General features: G+C 33.7%; 1 protein-coding gene across 2 annotated transcripts in view; it reads right to left on the bottom strand.

Moving 5' to 3' along the window:
• The window catches only part of DNAH12 (dynein axonemal heavy chain 12), a 151,287-nt gene that overhangs the window by 9,670 nt on the left and 122,492 nt on the right, over nucleotides 1-19,125 (bottom strand). For both annotated transcript variants that reach the window (XM_032458203.1, XM_032458204.1), the window contains 9 exons: nucleotides 17,658-17,850; nucleotides 16,538-16,710; nucleotides 12,629-12,769; nucleotides 7,403-7,561; nucleotides 7,096-7,240; nucleotides 3,159-3,309; nucleotides 2,682-2,935; nucleotides 2,360-2,500; nucleotides 1,193-1,330 (listed from right to left, as the gene is read on the bottom strand). In XM_032458203.1, coding sequence (XP_032314094.1) covers nucleotides 1,193-1,330; nucleotides 2,360-2,500; nucleotides 2,682-2,935; nucleotides 3,159-3,309; nucleotides 7,096-7,240; nucleotides 7,403-7,561; nucleotides 12,629-12,769; nucleotides 16,538-16,710; nucleotides 17,658-17,850 — 1,495 coding nt within the window. The remainder of the gene's footprint in view (nucleotides 1-1,192; nucleotides 1,331-2,359; nucleotides 2,501-2,681; nucleotides 2,936-3,158; nucleotides 3,310-7,095; nucleotides 7,241-7,402; nucleotides 7,562-12,628; nucleotides 12,770-16,537; nucleotides 16,711-17,657; nucleotides 17,851-19,125) is intronic.

Below are 19,125 nucleotides of genomic sequence, written 5' to 3'. Positions count from 1 at the left end.
AAGTGGAGTTGGAAAAATTATCATGGGTTGTTTTGAAGCCCCATGTCTTAAATCATAAAGTCCCTTATACAGCGAAGAAGCAGAAAAATACAATATTCCGTGGTTGTCTAGTTGTGTTAATACATAATTGGTAAAACATGACAGAAATAATGGGGAAAATGTTAGAGTTGGACAGCCCTGACTTCAAATCCTACCTCAAATTCTGAGGCAAATTTACTTCTTAGCTTTGGTTTTTCCAAAATAGAGATAATATCCACCTTATAGGGTTGCTGTGAGGATTAGAATTCATGGAAGTAACATAACTAGTTCAAAGCCTGTTACTAAGAATTTATAGTGGACATTTATTCCCTTTTTCTTTGGAGGAGGGCTGCTAACCATCTCAGGTATCTCATGTTTCACACTGTGAGTCTACAGAAACTGAAAAAGCTGACCACTCACTTTCTTAGCCTCCCTTACAGCTAAAGCCTAGGCTTGTGACCTGGGCTTGGAAGCTCAGATGCAGCCATCCTAGACTGAGCTGGGGTTTAGTATGCAAATGTGCAGGTACAGCAAAGAATCTTTCTGATGACATCAGAGAGTGTGCAGTAGATCAGAGCCCGTGTGGCAGCTATGAGGGCTGTAGTGTCTAATATTTAATAAGGATAGAGGGACTGCTCTTACCAGACATGGTGTGATTCTGGATAGGACTGTGGATGCCTTGGCTCTGTAGCTACCTTGGTGATTCTGTGACCTACCCAATATTTTTACAATAAATTCCTTTTCTACTGTTATTGTTGACTGATAGAGCTAAACTGTAGACTTGACTGAGTGGAGGCTAAAAGGATCATGAGGACATATATAAAGCCAACCCTGAAGAGAGCACTGCAAAAAAAAGGAAACAGGGTCTTTGATGACAATACTTCTGTTGATTCAACCAACTCCAGAGTCTTTCCTTCCTTTACACCTCTTTTTTACGTGAGATAAAAAAGTTCATTATGGTTTAAGCCAGTTTTGAATCAAGTTTCCCATTATTTGCTACAGAAAAATTCAGATGGAGATTATGCTTTATAAACCAAAGTTATAATTATTATTACTATCTCCCAACTATTAGTGATATTGGGAGAACCTAATAAGTTAATCTAAGCAAGGGGGATTTGCCTAGGGCCTGGTACACAATGATCCTCCATCTAGGTTACTTCCTTTCTAACCTTACCTGCAGTTGTCGAATACTGATGCGTAAGTCTGATTCATTAAATCCATATGGGATATTCCAACCAAGAGGACCAAATTTCTTTCTCTCTTGCACAAGGGCATGGAAAAAACAAACTCCAAATAGCAACTTCTCCCATGCCTTATAAAAATATACAACAAGAAAAAATTCTGATCAGATTTCCATCATTAAAATGTTTATATGTTCATTGCCATATTACCAGTTCCTAGAAGGATACCTCGCAACTAGTAAGAGTTCAAGAAATATTTATTGAACGAATGAATGAATGGATGGATGGATGAATGGAGGTACAGAAATATATTCCTGCCCTTAAGGGGAAGACAACTGAGTATAGGAAACTTATCTATAAACCTGACAGACAATTAATATCTTATCATTCCTAAATAATTCAAAAGCCAAAAATGTTAGTTTACCTGTGACAATATAGATCATATTTACTTTTAATAGCCAAATGATAACAGTTCAGATTATTGCTTGCCCAATGGTCATAAATTAGCCTTGTCAAAGGACATCTCAGCTATTTCTGGTAGACTTACAAAGGAGTTTTACATGTGTCTACAAACCAGTCAGGTACAAAAACCCTAGGGCAATGGTTCCCATAATGTTTATACTTTTTCCTGTTTCTTAACTGGTAAGAATTTGGGCAGGGAAAGGGAGTGCTATTTATGGGGACACCTAAAGTCCACAATACCGTGTGCAGAACTGTTTTATATGGATACATTGAAGAGTGTTATTAATATGTCAAAATATCATTAGTAGAATTTAAGTTTCATGAAGGCAGATTTTTTTTGTGGTGGTGGTGGGATCTATTTTATTCTCACTGCCTTTTAGCTAGTACCTAACACACATATCTGTTGAAAGAATAAATAAATAATGTGAAAATAGATTGCTACTCTTGTATCTTAACCGTCTTTACAAAACGCACTTTTGGACTTTTGTACAAACTAAGATACATTCATTCAATAAATATTCGACTGTCTTCTACATGGGAAGCAGAACACAAACTATCGGGAATAAAATGATGAACAAGATGGGTATAATTTCTGTCTTCCTAGGAAATGCTTAAAGTTTAACATTAAATAAAGTGTTTATATTTTCATATTTTCACTATAAAAACACATTTTAAAAGTTCCAGAAGTTGAATATTACCAGTTCCTTTCCCTCGCATCCACTGAAAAACTGAGGATCAGAAATTGGATCTGTGAGATATGACTGGAGGAGATTTAGCCGAAGACCCGTAGGAGGTTCATTAGTCATTTTTACTCCATTCTGTAAAATTGTTACTGGGAACTAAGACAAAATAAACAGAGTATTACTCAAGATAACCAACTCAAGTCCTAAAAATGCATACACTATTGGTATAAGGGAGGACTCCAGAAGTATATTTAAATCTTCAAGGTTAAGCATTTAAGATATGCAATGTAACAGATAACCAAATAAAAGTACTAAATTCCATAGGAAATATACATACTTTGGGAGATGGATAACTTGTGAGCCAAAGCCTAAAGGATGAGTTACAGACTTCAGGGGTAAAATCTTCACATATTTTTTCCAAAATGGGCATCCAGGAGACAGCAAGGTGACAATTTTGTAGGCAAACCCAAGTTCCTTCTTCTGTTGCTGCTTTAATCATTTTTGTTGCAATTGGTCCTTGTCCCTGCCCCAGTGAAATAGCTTGAAATTTATTTCCAGACATAGCTTTATCATTTGCAAATTTCAGCAAGCCTAAGAGTACAGGAACACAGACACAAAATGGTTTCACTGTTTACTCTAAAATTATAAAATATGCCTTACGTTTCAATGTATAGGTATTTAACTGCGGAAAATCCTAGTTACCTTTCCTTATAAATACCAGATTTACTAACTGATTTATAATCAACTAAGAAACAGATATTGAACAAGATGATTTGTTTATAATTTCTTAAGAGTTAACAGAATATGCACTTACTGGCCATGGGATCTGCTCCTGGAGACAAGACAAAAATTAAAGGAATAGTGCAATTTGAATCCAAGTAACTCTTTGTCAAATCAAATGATGGAGGCTCTACAAACTTTTTCCCTAGTTTGTCAGTTACATAATTAGTTATAGCTGGAGTTATCTGTTTAAGAGAGAAAAGATATGATCTTTAAAGAAATTTTTATTTCATGTAACTTTGATTATTACTGAAAACCAACAAAGAGTAAAATATAAGTCTAATGGACAAGAAAAACATCCAGCATATCATAGACAAAGTGCAAATTTTTCTAATACATAAAAACATCTATAAACTGATGGGACAAGACTAACAATCCAAAAGAAAATGGGCAAAGAAGATAAAGTTTATAGAAAATGAAATAGAAATAGATCTTAAACATATGAAAAGATGCTCAACCTCACTTAGTACAGCAGAGACTGCAAACTGTCCCCATTCTGTGTCTCCTTTTGGTAACTGAACCCCAAGTTTACCCAACCTTTCTTGCAGCTAGATGTGGCCATGTAACTAAGTTCTGGCCAGAGAAATACAAATAGAAATTACATATGGGGCTTTCAGATCCTATTTTTATAAGAAAGCTGGTTGCCTTCAAACTCTCCTTTCCTCTTCAACAGAAGTGGTATCATGAGCCAGTTTAAATTTTGCTAATGAGGACCACACTTCAGGAGACTTCTCTAGCATGAGAGAAGGAATGTGAATCTGGATGATCTCAAGAGCAGAGCTGCCCTGGCAACCCTCAAGCATTTGCTCAGGGCTGTTAGGAGAGGGAGAAATTAACTCCTATTTTATTTAAGCTATTGTATTTTAGGTCTCTTTGTTACAGCAGCTTAGTCTATACCCTAATAATAAGAAAAATATAAATCATAGTTATACTTAGATACCATTTTTCACCTATCAGATTGTTATATAAATGGGACAAAGATAGCCTTTGTGTATTCACCCCTAATTGTTTCTGTTTCACAGTGGGCTGAAATCTGATAGCTCAAAAGCCCACTGCTACCAAAGTCAAATTTTACACATTCAATTGTTTTAAACCTAGCCCAAGTCAGCAGGTTTTTTTTAGCCATTTAGAGCCTGCCTATTTTGCACCCAACATCTGCTAGTTATAAAAAAAAAAAAAAAATAAGCCCCAGGACATAGAGACCCTAAGCTGCTGCTCCCCTTCAGAGTTCTGATCCAGACTCCCAGCCACCATTCTGATGAATAATGTTATCTAGATACCACACAAGTCCCCCCTCAGTTAGGAATTCCCTTGCCTTCCCCTCTCCTTCAGAGTAATGGACCTCCCCTCCTCACTCCCAGCCTCTGGACAGACTCCTGATGTGAGAGAACAGACTCCTTCCTCCCCAACAAACTGGTCAAAGCAATATCCAGTGAAACTCATGTGTGCTACTGTCACCTCGATCAGCCCCAGAATCCTCAAACTCCCTGCACAGAATGCCAAAGATCCAAAAGTTTGGCAACATACTGTGTGGGCTAAAGCACAGGTAAACAGACATTTTCATACACTGCTGTGGAATCTGGTATAACCTTCATGGAGGACAGTTTGAAAATATCTATAAAATCAGAGGGCAAATTCACAGACACAGCAATTTTATTCCCAGGATTTTATTGTGAGAGATAGTTTCACATGTGAGAAATAACTTTTGAATAAGGTTATTCATTGCAGCTTTTTAATAACATAATATATAAATATTATAAAGGTTCAACGATGGAAACACATTTATATGTGCATAAAAGAATAACAAGAAGCAGGTAACATTAACTGCCTAAATGAAGTATGTTGAGTGACTGAGAGATGGAGACTGGAGGTACACTTTTCATTGTATTCATATATTCATGTGACTCAAAACAGTGCATCAGTTTTGAACCACAGGAATATATGATTTACTTATAAATTATATTAAAATTAATTAAAAATGAAAGAATGCATCTTATCAACATTAGCAGCAGAAAATAAGTACAAAGAGATGTCACACATTATCCTCTACATGCCAAACAACTTTTTAAAGTGAACCTGTAGGAATTTGATGGAGGGGAGAATGATTATCACAGGCTTCTGCAGTCCTATAGGGTTTGTGGAATGCATGGGAAGGATGAATGGAGGCTTCTATATGAGTAATTTCATGTAGTTGTGAGCATTCTGTAGTTTTAAACAGTAGGAGTTTTAAAGAGAAGATAAGAATGGAATGGCAGAAAAGAGATCTGGTTAGCCAAGGTAATAAGACTGCCAAGCTGTAATTTTGTCATTATTCTACAGGTACTGACAGGCTGGCTACTGAAGGTTTTTTAAAAAGGAGCTCACAAGGATATAACAGTTTTTCTTTCTTTCTTTAATAACTTCACATGAGCAATGACGAAATCTTTTTCATCCTTTTACCATTAGCACTATGTATAGTTTCTACCTAGCACAGTAGATCTTCAGTATACATTTTAAGGAAAGGGAGATGCTAAGGACAGAGAGACCTTGCTCCCCACTACTCTGTGCACTGGTCAGGGGCAGTGCTCCCTGAGATGATGTAACTGTGCTCAAGTATGATAGTTTTCTACAAAAAAAGAACATTGTTCCAGTAACTTAACATAAGAAAAGGTTATAAGACTTTTCTATAATATTTTGATCCTTCATGTAAGACACACTAGAGAAGAAATGGAGACTTAAGCAGACCTCGAGATGGGCTTTACGATGGTTAATTTTATATGTCAACTTGGCTAGGGCACAGTATCCAGATATTTGGTCAAATACTAGCCTAGATGTTGCGGGGAAGATATTTTTAAGACGAGATTAACACTTAAATTAGCAGACTTTGAGTAAAGCAGGTTACTCGCATAATGTGAGTGGACCTCATGCAATCAGCTGAAGGCCTTAAGAGAAAAAGACCGATTTCCAATGAGGAAGAGGGAATTCTGCCAGTAGACTGCCTGCCTTTGGACTCAAGCTGCAACGTCAGCTCTTCTGTGGGTCTGCAGCCAGCAGATTTTGAACTTGCCAGCTTCTACAATCACATGAGTTAATTCCTCAAAATCTCTATTTTTATCTGTCCTACTGATTCTCTTTCTCTGGAGAATCCTAACACAATTTTTAATTGAATTTGGTTTAATTCAATTAAATTCAACTCAATTCACAGACATTTATTGAGATGTCCTACCATCTGCCAGGCACTGCTTTAAGACCTGGAGATATTGAGCAAAATAAGACATGGGTCCTGACCTCAAGAAGCTCAGAGCCTAGTGGGAGACTCTAACAAACAAACAGACAACTATGTCCAGGAGCCAATCAAACAGTACAGGGCCTTCCAGGAAGTGGGAAAATACAATCTGCAACCAAGAGTAAAATCAGTCAACAGAAATAGATCCAAACATGATGGAATTAGCAGTCAAGGATTTAAAAACAATTATTATAACCGTGTTCAAGTATTTAAAGGCAAACATAAACAGAATGAAAAGAAAAATAGAACATATAAAAAAGAACCAAATGAACTTTCTAGAAATAAAATATATAGTAGCTAAGAAAAATTAACTGGATGGGATTAATAGCAGCCTAGACACTACAAAGAGGAAATCAGCAAATTTAAAGATAGCAATAGAAACTGCCCAAAATGAAGCACAGTGATACAAAAGATTTTAAAATAATTAACAGAGTATCAACCACCTGATACATGGTATAATATCAAGAAGTCTAATGCATAACTAATTGGAATTATGGGTGAGGTGACAAAAAAAATATTTGAAGAAATGGTGGCCAAAGTTTTTCTCAAGTTGAGGAAAACTATAACCCTATAGATCCAAAGAACTCAATGAACCCTTTGAGCATCTGAAATAAGGCCTAAAGAACCAAATAACAACAATTTTAAAACTAGTACTTCATATATGGCAAATTATCTAGGTTCCAGATAGAACACATTTGTATTTTACCTTATCAGGTCTTAAGCACCGAAGAACTATTATTTTCTGTAGTTCATTTAGCCTAGTATCCATTGGTACTGGAAATTTAGCATTTTGTGGCTCTTTACTGTCATAGATTTCTCGCCATTCAGTTATATTGTCACAAAAATGATTCCTAATGGAAAGAAAAACATCCTGTCATTGGGAAACGATTTTAGAAGAGATTGTTGAGTGAGGAGATGAATTAAGACAGCTATAGAAGCATTTAAAAAAAACCACTAGATTACAAATTTACCTATCACTAGTCAATGCTAACTCATTATGTTTAAACAATTACCTGAGTCCTTTGAAGGCAGGAAATTCACTTGCACGACAAATTTCCTCCCAGCTTTTATCTTGTAGCCAGGTTGGATCAGGATTTTTCTCAGCACTCTTAAGACTTACTCCTCCAGTTAAAAGAAACATCAGTTCCTGATATTCAATCTCTTTTTTTGCCCTGTGTTTCCAAAAGAAGGACTCTTGTAAACTGTTGTTTTAAAATTGAATGAAGTCAGTGTCTACTTCTATAGCCTGGATAAAATAATCAGGACTGACTTACCCTACTGCTATAAACAACTAGAAAACTGGGGGAAAAAATCAAAGAAACAACCGTTTTTTGGAAATTATATAATAGCCAGTGCAGGACTGTGGTCTCTGAAAAAGGAGAGACAAATAAGGTGATTCCTGTGATTGTCTTGGCTATCTGCCTGGAGGCACATTCCAGACTACAAAGCAGGGAGGCAATAAAAACTGGAATTTAAGAGTATTGCTGAATTGAAAAGACAGAGATCAGAGTTGAGGAAGGCTGAGATGGCTGGAATTTGTGAGAAGAGTACCAGAAAGGAGGGAGATACATGGAACAGGAGCTCCAGAAATCTGCATATGTATTCTCTTGATTCTATTGCTAAATGCTAAGTTTTGTATGAGTAGGGTAAAACTCCAGGAGGCCAGGCTAAGAATATCTGGGGAGCGGTAAACTGAGTAGCTGCCAAAGCTCACACAGGACTGAAGGTATGAGTTCTTGCCAACTACAATTTGAATCTTTATTGAACACCAGAGCAATTCATTGGTGACATTGGAGAGATCACACTTTAGTAGTGAAGCTAACTGAGCTTTAGAATAAAGTCTACAGTAAAACTGTTACAGAAAGCCTATAAGTAAGACTTGAAAAGATCAAACTAATTCAGTGTAATTTAAGTACCTGCAAAAGTAAAGTTTAATGCTCTTTAAAGGAATTTTTTAAATTCCAGCATTTACCAATGTAAAATTCACAACTTCCATAACAGAAGAAAAATACCAATAGATACAGGCATTGAAGTGACAGGGATGATACAACAAACAGAAAAGAATGTTTTAAAAGCTATTATAGATATGCTGAAAGGGTGAAAGCAAAACATGGACATAATGAAGAGAGAAGTTGGCAATGTAAAAAGTAACCAAATGAAACTTCTAGAAATAAAAAATTAAAATCTGAAAGAAAAATGCATTTGGCCTTTCCTCAGATTTACAGAAATTAAAAGTATTCATTACCAGTAGACCTACACTATAAGAAATATTAAAGGAAGTTTTAGGTAAATGGAAATTTGAATTGACAACAACAAAAATAAAATAGCATCAGAACTGGTAAGTACATAGATAAACATAAAAGACATTTTTCTACTATTTATGCCTCTTTAAAAGATAACTGACCATTTAGAGCAAAATAAAATGTGCTGTGGGATTTATAACAAATATGACATGTATGACAACAATAAAACAAAAGCTACAAAGGGAGAGATAAAAGTATACTGTTTTAAGTTCTTATACTATGTATACATATATGAAGTAGTATAATTTTACCTGAAGATAGACTATGATAAGTTAAAATGTATCCTATAACCGTAAACAAGTCACTAAACTAATAAAAAAAATTATAGTTAATAAACCAACAAGAGATAAAAGAGAATCATAAATACTTTAAAGAAAAACAGAAAATGAAGAAACATGGAACAAAGAACATATGAGCAAAACAAAATAAATCATAAGATGGTAGATTTTAAATATAACTCTATATATTATCTCATTGAATGTAAATGGTCTAAACAATTTCATTAAAGGCAGTGATTATCAAATTGGATAAAGCAAACAAGACATAACTACAGACTGTCTACAGATACAGTTTAAGTGTAAAACAAACAGGTTAAAAGTAAAAGTATGGAAAAATACATACCATGATAACACTACTCAAAAGGAAGTTAGAGGGGCTACCATAATATGACACACAGTAGATTTCAGAGCAGTGGGTATAAACAGGGATTTTAAAAAGTCAAGTCAATTTACTAAGAGGATATAACAGTCCTAAACATTTATACATCTAATAATAGAGCACCAAAACACAAAGCAAAACTGATAGAACTTCAAGGAGAAATCTTTATAGCTAGAGATTCCAAATCTCCCTCAGTAATTAAATAAGTAGATAGAAAATCAATAAAGATATAAAAGATACATAGACCAGCTTGACCTATTTAACATTTTAGAACATTCCACCCAAGAACAGCAAAACACATTCCTTTCAAGAGCACATAAAACATTTACAAACATAGATCATATTCTGGGCCTTCTAACGTCTCATTCTTAAAATTTCTGGAATAGGAAAAACTATGGAGACAGAAAGCAGATCAGTGGTTACCTGGGGCTGAAAGCAGGAGTAGGAATTGCCTAAATTGGCAAAAGGAAATTTTTTGAGATGATGGAAGTGTCCTAAAACTGCATGTTGGTGATGGTTGGACAATTGTATAAGTGCACTAAAAATCATCTAACTGTATTCTTACAATGCGGAAACTGCATAATATGTCAATTATACCTAATAAAGCTGGATAAAAAGGAGCTCTTTATTGAGTGATTTTCATTTATATTAGTAGAAAAAGTTGCAAAATAACATTTACAATGTGCTCCCTTTGTATAAGAAAAGAAAATAAGAAAAACATATATACAAATATATATGTGTGTGTGTGTGTGTGTGTATATACACACATAAATATATTTTTGCTTCTTTTTACAATAATTTAAGCTTAGAATTAAATGGATTGATTTAGTCACTGATTACATACACCTGAGGAAAGAATTAATGAACTAGAAGAATAAAGCTTTGAAAGGCAAAAGGGATAGAAAATACAGATGAGAGGGTAAAAGATATAGGAAATGCATGATTAAGTCTTAAATACATGGAACTAGGAAAGAGAGAGAAAATGAAGAAGTAGTATTTTTTTAAATTATGAGTATTTTTCAAAACAGTTAATAATAATAACAGATTCAAGAAGCCCTATGAATCCCAAGCAGGATTAACCTCCTCCCTAGAGATGAGGCAATAAAACCATCTTTGTTCACAGGTGACATGATTGTCTATGTAGAAAATTTTAGAGAATTGACCAAAAAACCCTCCTGAAACTAATAAGTGATTATAGCAAGGTTTCAGGTTACAATGTTAATATACAAATGTCATATATATCGGCAACAAACAAGTGGAATTTGAAATTAAAACAGTACCATTTGCATTAGCACCTCAAAAATTGAATCTAACAAATTATATACAAGATCTATATGAGGAAAACTATAAAACTGTGATGAAAGACATCAAAGAAGAATTAAACAAGTGGAGAGAGACTCCATATTCATGGATAGGAATACTCAATATTGTCAAGATGTCAGTTCTTCCCAACTTAATCTATCAATTCTATGCACTCCCAATCAAAATCCCAGCCAGCTATTTGGTGTATAACTGACAAACTGATTCTAAAGTTTATATGGAGGGAGAAAAGACCAAGAATAGCCAACACAGTATTGAAGGGGAACACAGCTGGAAAACTGACATTACTAGACTTCAAGACTTATGATAAAGCTACAGTTATCAAGACAGTCTGGTACTGATAAAAGATTAGACATGCAGATCAATGGAACAGAGCAGAGAGCCCAGAAAGAGACCCAAATAAATACAGTCAACGGATCTACAGATTCAATATAATCCCAATCAAAACCCTAGCAAATTATTTTGTAGATGTTGACAAACTGATTCTAAAATTTATTTTATATGAAGAGGCAAAAGACCCAGATTAGGCAACAAAATATTAAAGAACAAAGTTGGAGGGCTGACACTACCTCACTTCAAGACTTACTGGAAAGTTAATCAAGTATGCTTACTACATCAGGTAATCAAGACAGTGTAATAAAGACAAAAGAATAGATAGTTCAATGATACAGAATAAAGGACCCAGAAATACACCCATATGAATACACTCAACTGATATCTGACAAAGGAGCAAAAGCAGTTCAATGGAACAAAGATAGTCTTCTCAACAAATGGTGCTGAAACAACTGGATATCCACATGAAAAAAAAAAAAAAAAGAATTTAGATCAAGACCTTACACCCTTCACAAAAGTGAACTTGAAATGGACCATAGATTTAATGTAAAATGTGTAAGTATAAAGTAAAGTAAAGTAGAAGACAACAGGAGAAAATCTAGGATGCCTAAGTATGGTGATAACTTTTTAGATACAACACCAAAAACATGATTCATGAAACAGAATTGATAAGGTGGACTTCATTAAAATTTAAAACATTTGCTCTGCAAAAGACAGTCAAGAAAATGAGAAGGCAAGTCACAGACTGGGAGAAAATATCTGTCAAAGATGTATCTGATAAAGGACTGTCATCCAGCTCAATAATAAAAAATGAGCCACATAACTGATTAACAAATGGACAAAAGACCTAGCAGACACCTCACCAAAGAAGATATAAACATATGAAAAAGATTTTTAATATCATATATCATTAGTGAATTGCAAATTAAAACGAGATAACACTACACATCTATTAGAATGGTGAAATCCAGAACACTGACAAGGGCAAATATTGGCAAGAATGTGAAGCAACAGGAACTCTCCTTCATTACTGGTGCAATGCAAAATGGTACAGCTACTTTGGAAGACAGTTTCTTACTGAACTAAACATACTCTTACCACATGATCCAGCAATCACACTTCCTGGTATTTAACTAAGTAAGTTGAAAACTTATGTGCTCACAAATGTTTATAGCAGTTTTATTAATAATTTTCAAACCATGGAAGCAACAAAGATGTCCTTCAATAGGTGAATAGATAAACTGTAGTATATCCAGATAATGGAATATTACTCAGTGCTAAAAAGAATGAATTATCAAGCCATGAAAAGACATAAAAGAATCTTAAATGTATATTACTAACTGAAAGAAGCCAACTTAAAAAGACTATTTCTTGATATGAGTGGTAGTTACACAGATTTTTGCTTTGTACAAATTTACTGAACTGTACAGGAACATTTTGTGAGCTTTACTGTATGATCCAAATTTTAAAACTCAAACACCAAACCACCAATACTAATGTAGAGAAATGTACAAATAAGACCATGAATTAGACAGAGCAAAAACATGATATCCTTCTGTGAGAAGCCATTGATTAGGTTTTCCAGGCAGGTTTTTTAAACAAAGAAAGAAAAAGCAAATAACTTACAAAAGAAGATTGGCACATAATAAAAAGGAAAACAGCAGCTTGTCCTTCTCAAATAGTGATCGGCATATATTACAATATAAGTTGTATGTGAAGTGGTCATTTAAATATCGCAGACGCTTTTCCAAAATTTTGGATTTATTACTAAAAAGTTAAAAAAAAAAAAGGAAAATATATTGAGTCAAATAAAACCAAGAAAAAAAATAAGTAACATAAGAATTAACATACAAGTTGTTTTTATTTTATCAAAATAACCACTGTTAAAGATATTAAACTACATACACACATACACGAGTGCATATAAAAATAGTGAAACCTGAATAAGGTCTCTGGATTGCACCAATGTGAATTTCCTGGTTGTAATATTGTACTATAGCTATGTAAGATGTTATCATTGGAGGGGAACCCTCATGCACTGTTAGTAAGAATGTAAATTTGTGCAGCTACTATGAAAAATAATATAAAGCTTTCTCAAAAAATTAAAAATAGAACCACCATATAACCTAGCAATTCTACTTCTGGGTATTTAGCCCCAAAAAACCTCTAAAAACACTAATTCAAAAAGATATATGCACCCCTATGTTTACTGCTGCCTTATTTACAGTAGCCAAGATATGGAAGCAACTTAAGTGTTCATCAATAGATGAATGAATAAGAAGATGTGGCATATACACAATATATACTTAACAATAAAAATATTACTTACCCATAAAAAAAGAAAATTTGCCATTTGCAACAACATGTAAGGAACTAGAGGGTATATGCTAAGTGAAATAAGTCAGATAGAGAAAGAAATACTGTATCATCTCACTTACATGTAGAATCTAAAAAACAAAACCAAGGAACAAACAAAACAACAAAGAAACAGACTGACAGATACAGAGAGCAAACTAGTGGTTGCCAGAGGGGAGAGAGTGGAAGCCAAATAAGTGAAGGGGATTAAGAGGTACAAACTTCCAGTCATAAAATAAACATCATGAGATACAATATACAGCATAAGGAATATAATCAATAATATTTTAATAATTTTGTATGGTGACAGATGGTTACTAGACTTGTTATGGTGATTATTTCTTACTGTATTTAAATGTCAACTCACTAGGTTGTACACCTGAGACTAACATAATACTGTACACTAACTATACTTCAACTAAAAAAAAGATTTTAGCACTGGAGAAACTGGGTGAAGGCTACACGGGACCTACCTGTACAGTTTTGTATGTGTTTAACTTCTTGTGAATCTGTATGTTAAAAACAGGGTATAATTCTACGAGAAAATGAAATATGGTTTACACATCTATTTTCAAAATTCTAAACTTCTTATTGTACTCCAAAATGACCAAAAACAATCAGTTAATTTAAAAACACCTATTGAATCTTGTAATAACCTTTAATGGAAAAAAAAAGAAAATGAATATATGTATGTATATGCATGACTGGGGCATTGTGCTGTACACCAGAGACTGACACATTGCAATTGACTGTACTTCGATTAAAACAAACAAACAAAAAAACCACCTATTGAATCTCTGTTAGTGTGAGGATCTATGCTGGGGAGGGAACTGTAAGAGATAAAGATTTATGAAACATTTACCTGCCCCAAAGAAGCATAAAATCTAGATCAATTTCATACGTTAAAGAAAATTTATAAAAAGCCAGAAAACATGTGAACAGAAATGGTTACTTTTGGAAGGAGTTATGACTGATACTTATTTTCTTCTTTATACTCTTACATGTTTAAAATTTTTGGAATAAGAATATATTATTTTCAATTTTTCAGTTTAAGATTTTTTTACTATACTTGTGGGAATGTAAAAATTTTTCAGTAATACTTAAGGGATTGTAAGATGATACACCCATTCTGGGGAAGTTTGGCAGTTACTTTTTTAAAAAAACAAGCAACAACCATATGACCCAGCAATTGCACTCCTAAGCACTTATCTTGGAGAACTGAAAAATTATGTTCACACAAAAACCTATACATGCATTTTATAGCAGTTTTATGCATAAAAGCCAAAAATTAGAAATAACCCAGATGTCCTTCAACAAGTGAATGATGAAACTGTGGTACATCAACATCATTAAATAACTCTCAGCAGTGAAAAAGGAGCAAACAACCTGAATGAATCCCCAGATAATTACACCAGTTAAAAAAAAAGCCAATCCCCAAAAGTTGCATACTGTGTGATTCCATTATGTAACATTTTTAAAATGACAAAATTACAGACATGGAGAACAGATTGTGATAGTCAAAGGTTAAGGACACGGTGGGGATGGGAGGGAGGTGGGTATGGCTATAAAAGGGCAACACGGGGATCCTCATGGTGATGAAAGTGCTCTGTATCTTGACTGTGTCAACATCAATATTCTGGTTGTGACATTGTACAACAGGTTTTCAAGATGTCACCATTGGGGAAACTAGGTAAAGAGTACATGGGATCGCTGTACTACTTCCTATAATTGCATGAGAATCTACATTTATCTCAAAATTAAAAGTTTAATTTTTAAAAACTAATACTTGGCTTCATGGGAATGGGATGAGAGGGTAGGGGATGGCGACACTTCTCTAAGCAGACCTTCTTGTATAGGATTAACTTTTGGAGTCATACTGATGATTTATGTGCTCAAAAATACAATAAAATTATAATAAACAAGGATGAAGGGGAAACTCTAAGATGAAATACAAAAATAAACAAACTACCCTAACTTTATTTCACATGAATAACAAACATCACCATACTGAAGGGGGAAAAACTAACTCCAGTAACTTTTCAATATAGTATTTTGTGTAGAGAAACAAAAAAACTGTGAGTTTCTGTGGGAGCATATTCATCCAGTTCTCTTTAGGAAATACCCAAGAATTGCTTGATTTGCTGGAAGTACTTAATCCTCTGGCAAATCTATGTTTAATATTTTGAGGAATTTCTAAAATGTTTCCAAAGCAGACGCACTATTTTACAATCCCACTAGCAGAATATGAGGGTTCTGATGATGTCACATCCCCATGGACACCTGTTATTCACATTTATGTCAATTCAACTTGAATATCCTCATCATGTCGGTTGTGTTAATTCAAATTCTAAATCCCAACTGGGAAATCACTCAGGAAAGATTGCTCTACCAAGAGCCCAAGTAGAACACATACGGTAGGCTCAAATCATACTTTTATTTTCCTTAACAAGTTACTAAATGCCAGACATTGTTTAATAACACTTTACAAATATTATCTTTTTTAAACCTCACAACAATTCTTAAAGGTAGGTACTATTATTATCCCTATTTTATAGATAAAGAAAATTGAGGCAATTACAGAAAGGTGTACTGACGTGCCTATATTCAGGTAGCTACTACGTGGCAAAACTGAAATTTAATCCCTTACAACAGTCTAACTCCAAAAGCTGTGTACATTCATTAATTGATTACAGTGAAAATGTTTAGCAAATGATTAGAAATGTGGGGCTGAAGCTTTTTAGAGACCTCAAGGCTGGATAAAGATATACTGGAGTTGCTACCAAAGATAGGTCATGTGCTTTATCAAAATACTTAAAAGAGAGGGGTGGAAAGGACTAAAGCCAATCCCTCTATGCCTAAATCTTGAGTACAAGTGAAACAAAACTTAAAATAGAAAGGAGGCCTGCTTGTTTTTTCCTCCATCCCTTCCTTCCTTCCTTCCCTCCCTCTTTCCTTCCTTCTTTTCTTCTTTCCTTTATTCCTTCTTTCTTGCTTTCCTTCCTCCCCTCTTTTCCTTTCCTTCCTTCTTTCCTTCCTTCCTTTTTACATTTTCCATATTTTTAATGTTCCATAATGAATATGTATGACATAAATAATAATAAAAGAAGTTACATTATTTTTAATGGAAAGGGTGGTGAAAATCCAATCTAGGGAGGATGAATGAAGCTAAAGAATGTTTACCTGTCATGGATAGAGCTGATATAAAGGTTCACAAACCAGGTGAGCGAGTACTGGTACATGGGATCAATGTTAGCCAGGTCTGCAATGCTAAAGAATAACACTGAGGAATGTTTAGCGATGGGTCTATAGCCTTCTCGAGACTCTGCTATTTTGAGCTCTGTTTTTTCTGCAATCTAGAAGAAGAGAAAAATCAAGATTAAGAAAGAGAAAATGTGTTTTAAGTATGTGGTTTTTTGTATAATGAAATTTATAGTAAAAAATACCCCTTGATCAGTGACAAAATTACAGAAGCATAGTTTACATGAAAGGACATTTAGGTTCCTTTTTATTTTTAATTACCCCCAGTATTAAGATGTGTTTAATTCATGGGGTGGGCCAAGGAGAACTGAAAAGTCTGAAAATCAATACAGTCAGCCTGTAGAAGTCATTCTTCATTATCACTTAACTGTGTGAACTTGGGCCTTAACTACTTTTCCTGGGCCCTAGTTTTCTTGACTATGAAATGCTCAAGATGACTAAAACCTAAAGTTTCTTCCACCTATAACATTGTGGGATTCTAAAAAAAAATGCAATATTTGGCTGTGTTAGATAAATTTGTATTAAGTACTTTATTGTGTGTGTCTTCCTTCCACTACATACCGCCCCCAACTCTCCCTCTCTCCCTGACAAACAAATGACAAGGCAATGTCAGAAGAACATTCTTATTAATTCCTGGAACCACTTACTGTTCAATTAACCAGCCATTACATCCACACATCTTAAGTTCTAACTAGAAACAGAGGTAAGCTAAATTCCCAAACTTAATTTTTAGGAAGAGTCAACTAAAACTTGAAAAAAACGGACTAGATTGCCCTACCTATACAATAATGAAAAAAGATATTTAAAAAATTTTTCATTCCAAATTTATTTCTTCTGTGTATAAATACCATGTGGATAACACCAGGTTTTGAATAATTCAAAAGTAAAAGATATTCTCTAGTGAGTTTAAAATTAGTTTCTATATTTTGGTATTTTATGAATTGTTTTTATTTTCCAGAAAGTCTAACACAGTACTTTCCTTAGGGAATGGAAGCAAACCGGAATCTTAAGAATCAAAAAATTTCTAGGATTCTTTTTTCACCTGCTGTTTCTTTGTTATCTCATTGGACATCAATTTAGCGGAGTCTAAGACTTTAATTGCACTTTCATCTTCTAAAATGTTCCCTTCTGAAGATGATAATGTTTCTAAAATTTTTTTCTCTATATCTTTTAGCTGTTTCTTATTAGCTGCAGACTGAAGAATAAGAGCATTTCGTTCCTCTTCTAATTCTGGTCTAAAAGAGATTTTTAAAAAGACATTTAGTCTAAGTTTGTAGTATTTTACCTAAATTCACAGCCAAATATTAGATATCACAGTTTTTAGACATTTAAATAATATCATAGACATGAAACATAAATTAAGATGATTAATCTCTTTATCCTAACCTAGGGAAATAAGTACTTCCATACAAATAATAATTTGAAAAATTCAAGCAAAAAAAGCATTAATTACATATAAGTAAAATATGGCAAAAACATATATTACAGTAAGTCTAAGAATATGCTAAGTTCATCCACATGGCTTAGCTCATTATAGAAGACTAAGAACTGGAGAAGAAAGTTAGAATATGAAACTTATCTATTCCTTGGCTTAGTCATATCCAGTCCCTTTTTCATCATCTCTTCTACAATAGTAGACATAGAAAGGATGACTCATAATACAATTGGCTCTTCAAGTAAAAGACAAAATTGGCACTTACATCCTACAGAGATGGTATGAAACTTCAAAATAATATAATTCACCATGTTATAGAATATGTTATGACATGCTTCTGTCTTGGATACCATGCAAATGGAATCAAATACTGGAAATAACACAAGTCCTTCATGGTACATATTTTCACTTATAACTTGATTTCATGTAACAGATTACTTGATAGTGCTATATTAAACTTCAAGTGAAATCAAAGATTTCCTTCAGGAAGTAATTCTTTACTAGTAGCCCTTGCAGGTACCATAATATTTTTTCTTATTTAAAAAATAACACATAATATTTTTTCTTATAAAAAATAGTAATGGAAAAATACATAAAGTATAAAGAAAATAATAAGAATTACCCATAATCTTACCAGCCCTAAGGATAATCACTGTTAATATTCTGGTATATTCCTTCCAAATCTTGAGTATAAATGGATATCTGTTCATATGTTAAAATTTTTAAACAAAATATTATCCCTACCATATATAGTTTTGTATCCTGCTTTTTCATTCTTGCCCTAAGTATGTTCTAATTTCTTTAACATCCTGTATATAAATCTTTGAACACATTTCTGATTTTGTTCATAGCATACATTCCATTTTTGGTTCAAACAATCAGATACAAGTCAGAAGTCATGGCATGTCACCTGAATCTTACTACCCCTACTAAAAGGCCAGTATAACACGGTTCGCTTATGACTTACTTGTTGGCTACTTTAAATAATTATATAATTATTTAATGTATAAAAACTATAAAATTATTTAACTTATACAAAATATAAAAATTTGACAAGCTTTCAAAATAATCACAT

This window comes from Camelus ferus, chromosome 17 (assembly GCF_009834535.1).
Source record: "Camelus ferus isolate YT-003-E chromosome 17, BCGSAC_Cfer_1.0, whole genome shotgun sequence".
Taxonomy (NCBI): Eukaryota; Metazoa; Chordata; class Mammalia; order Artiodactyla; family Camelidae; genus Camelus; species Camelus ferus.
Note: the sequence above shows the minus strand (reverse complement) of the source record. Positions and strands in the feature narration are given on the sequence as shown.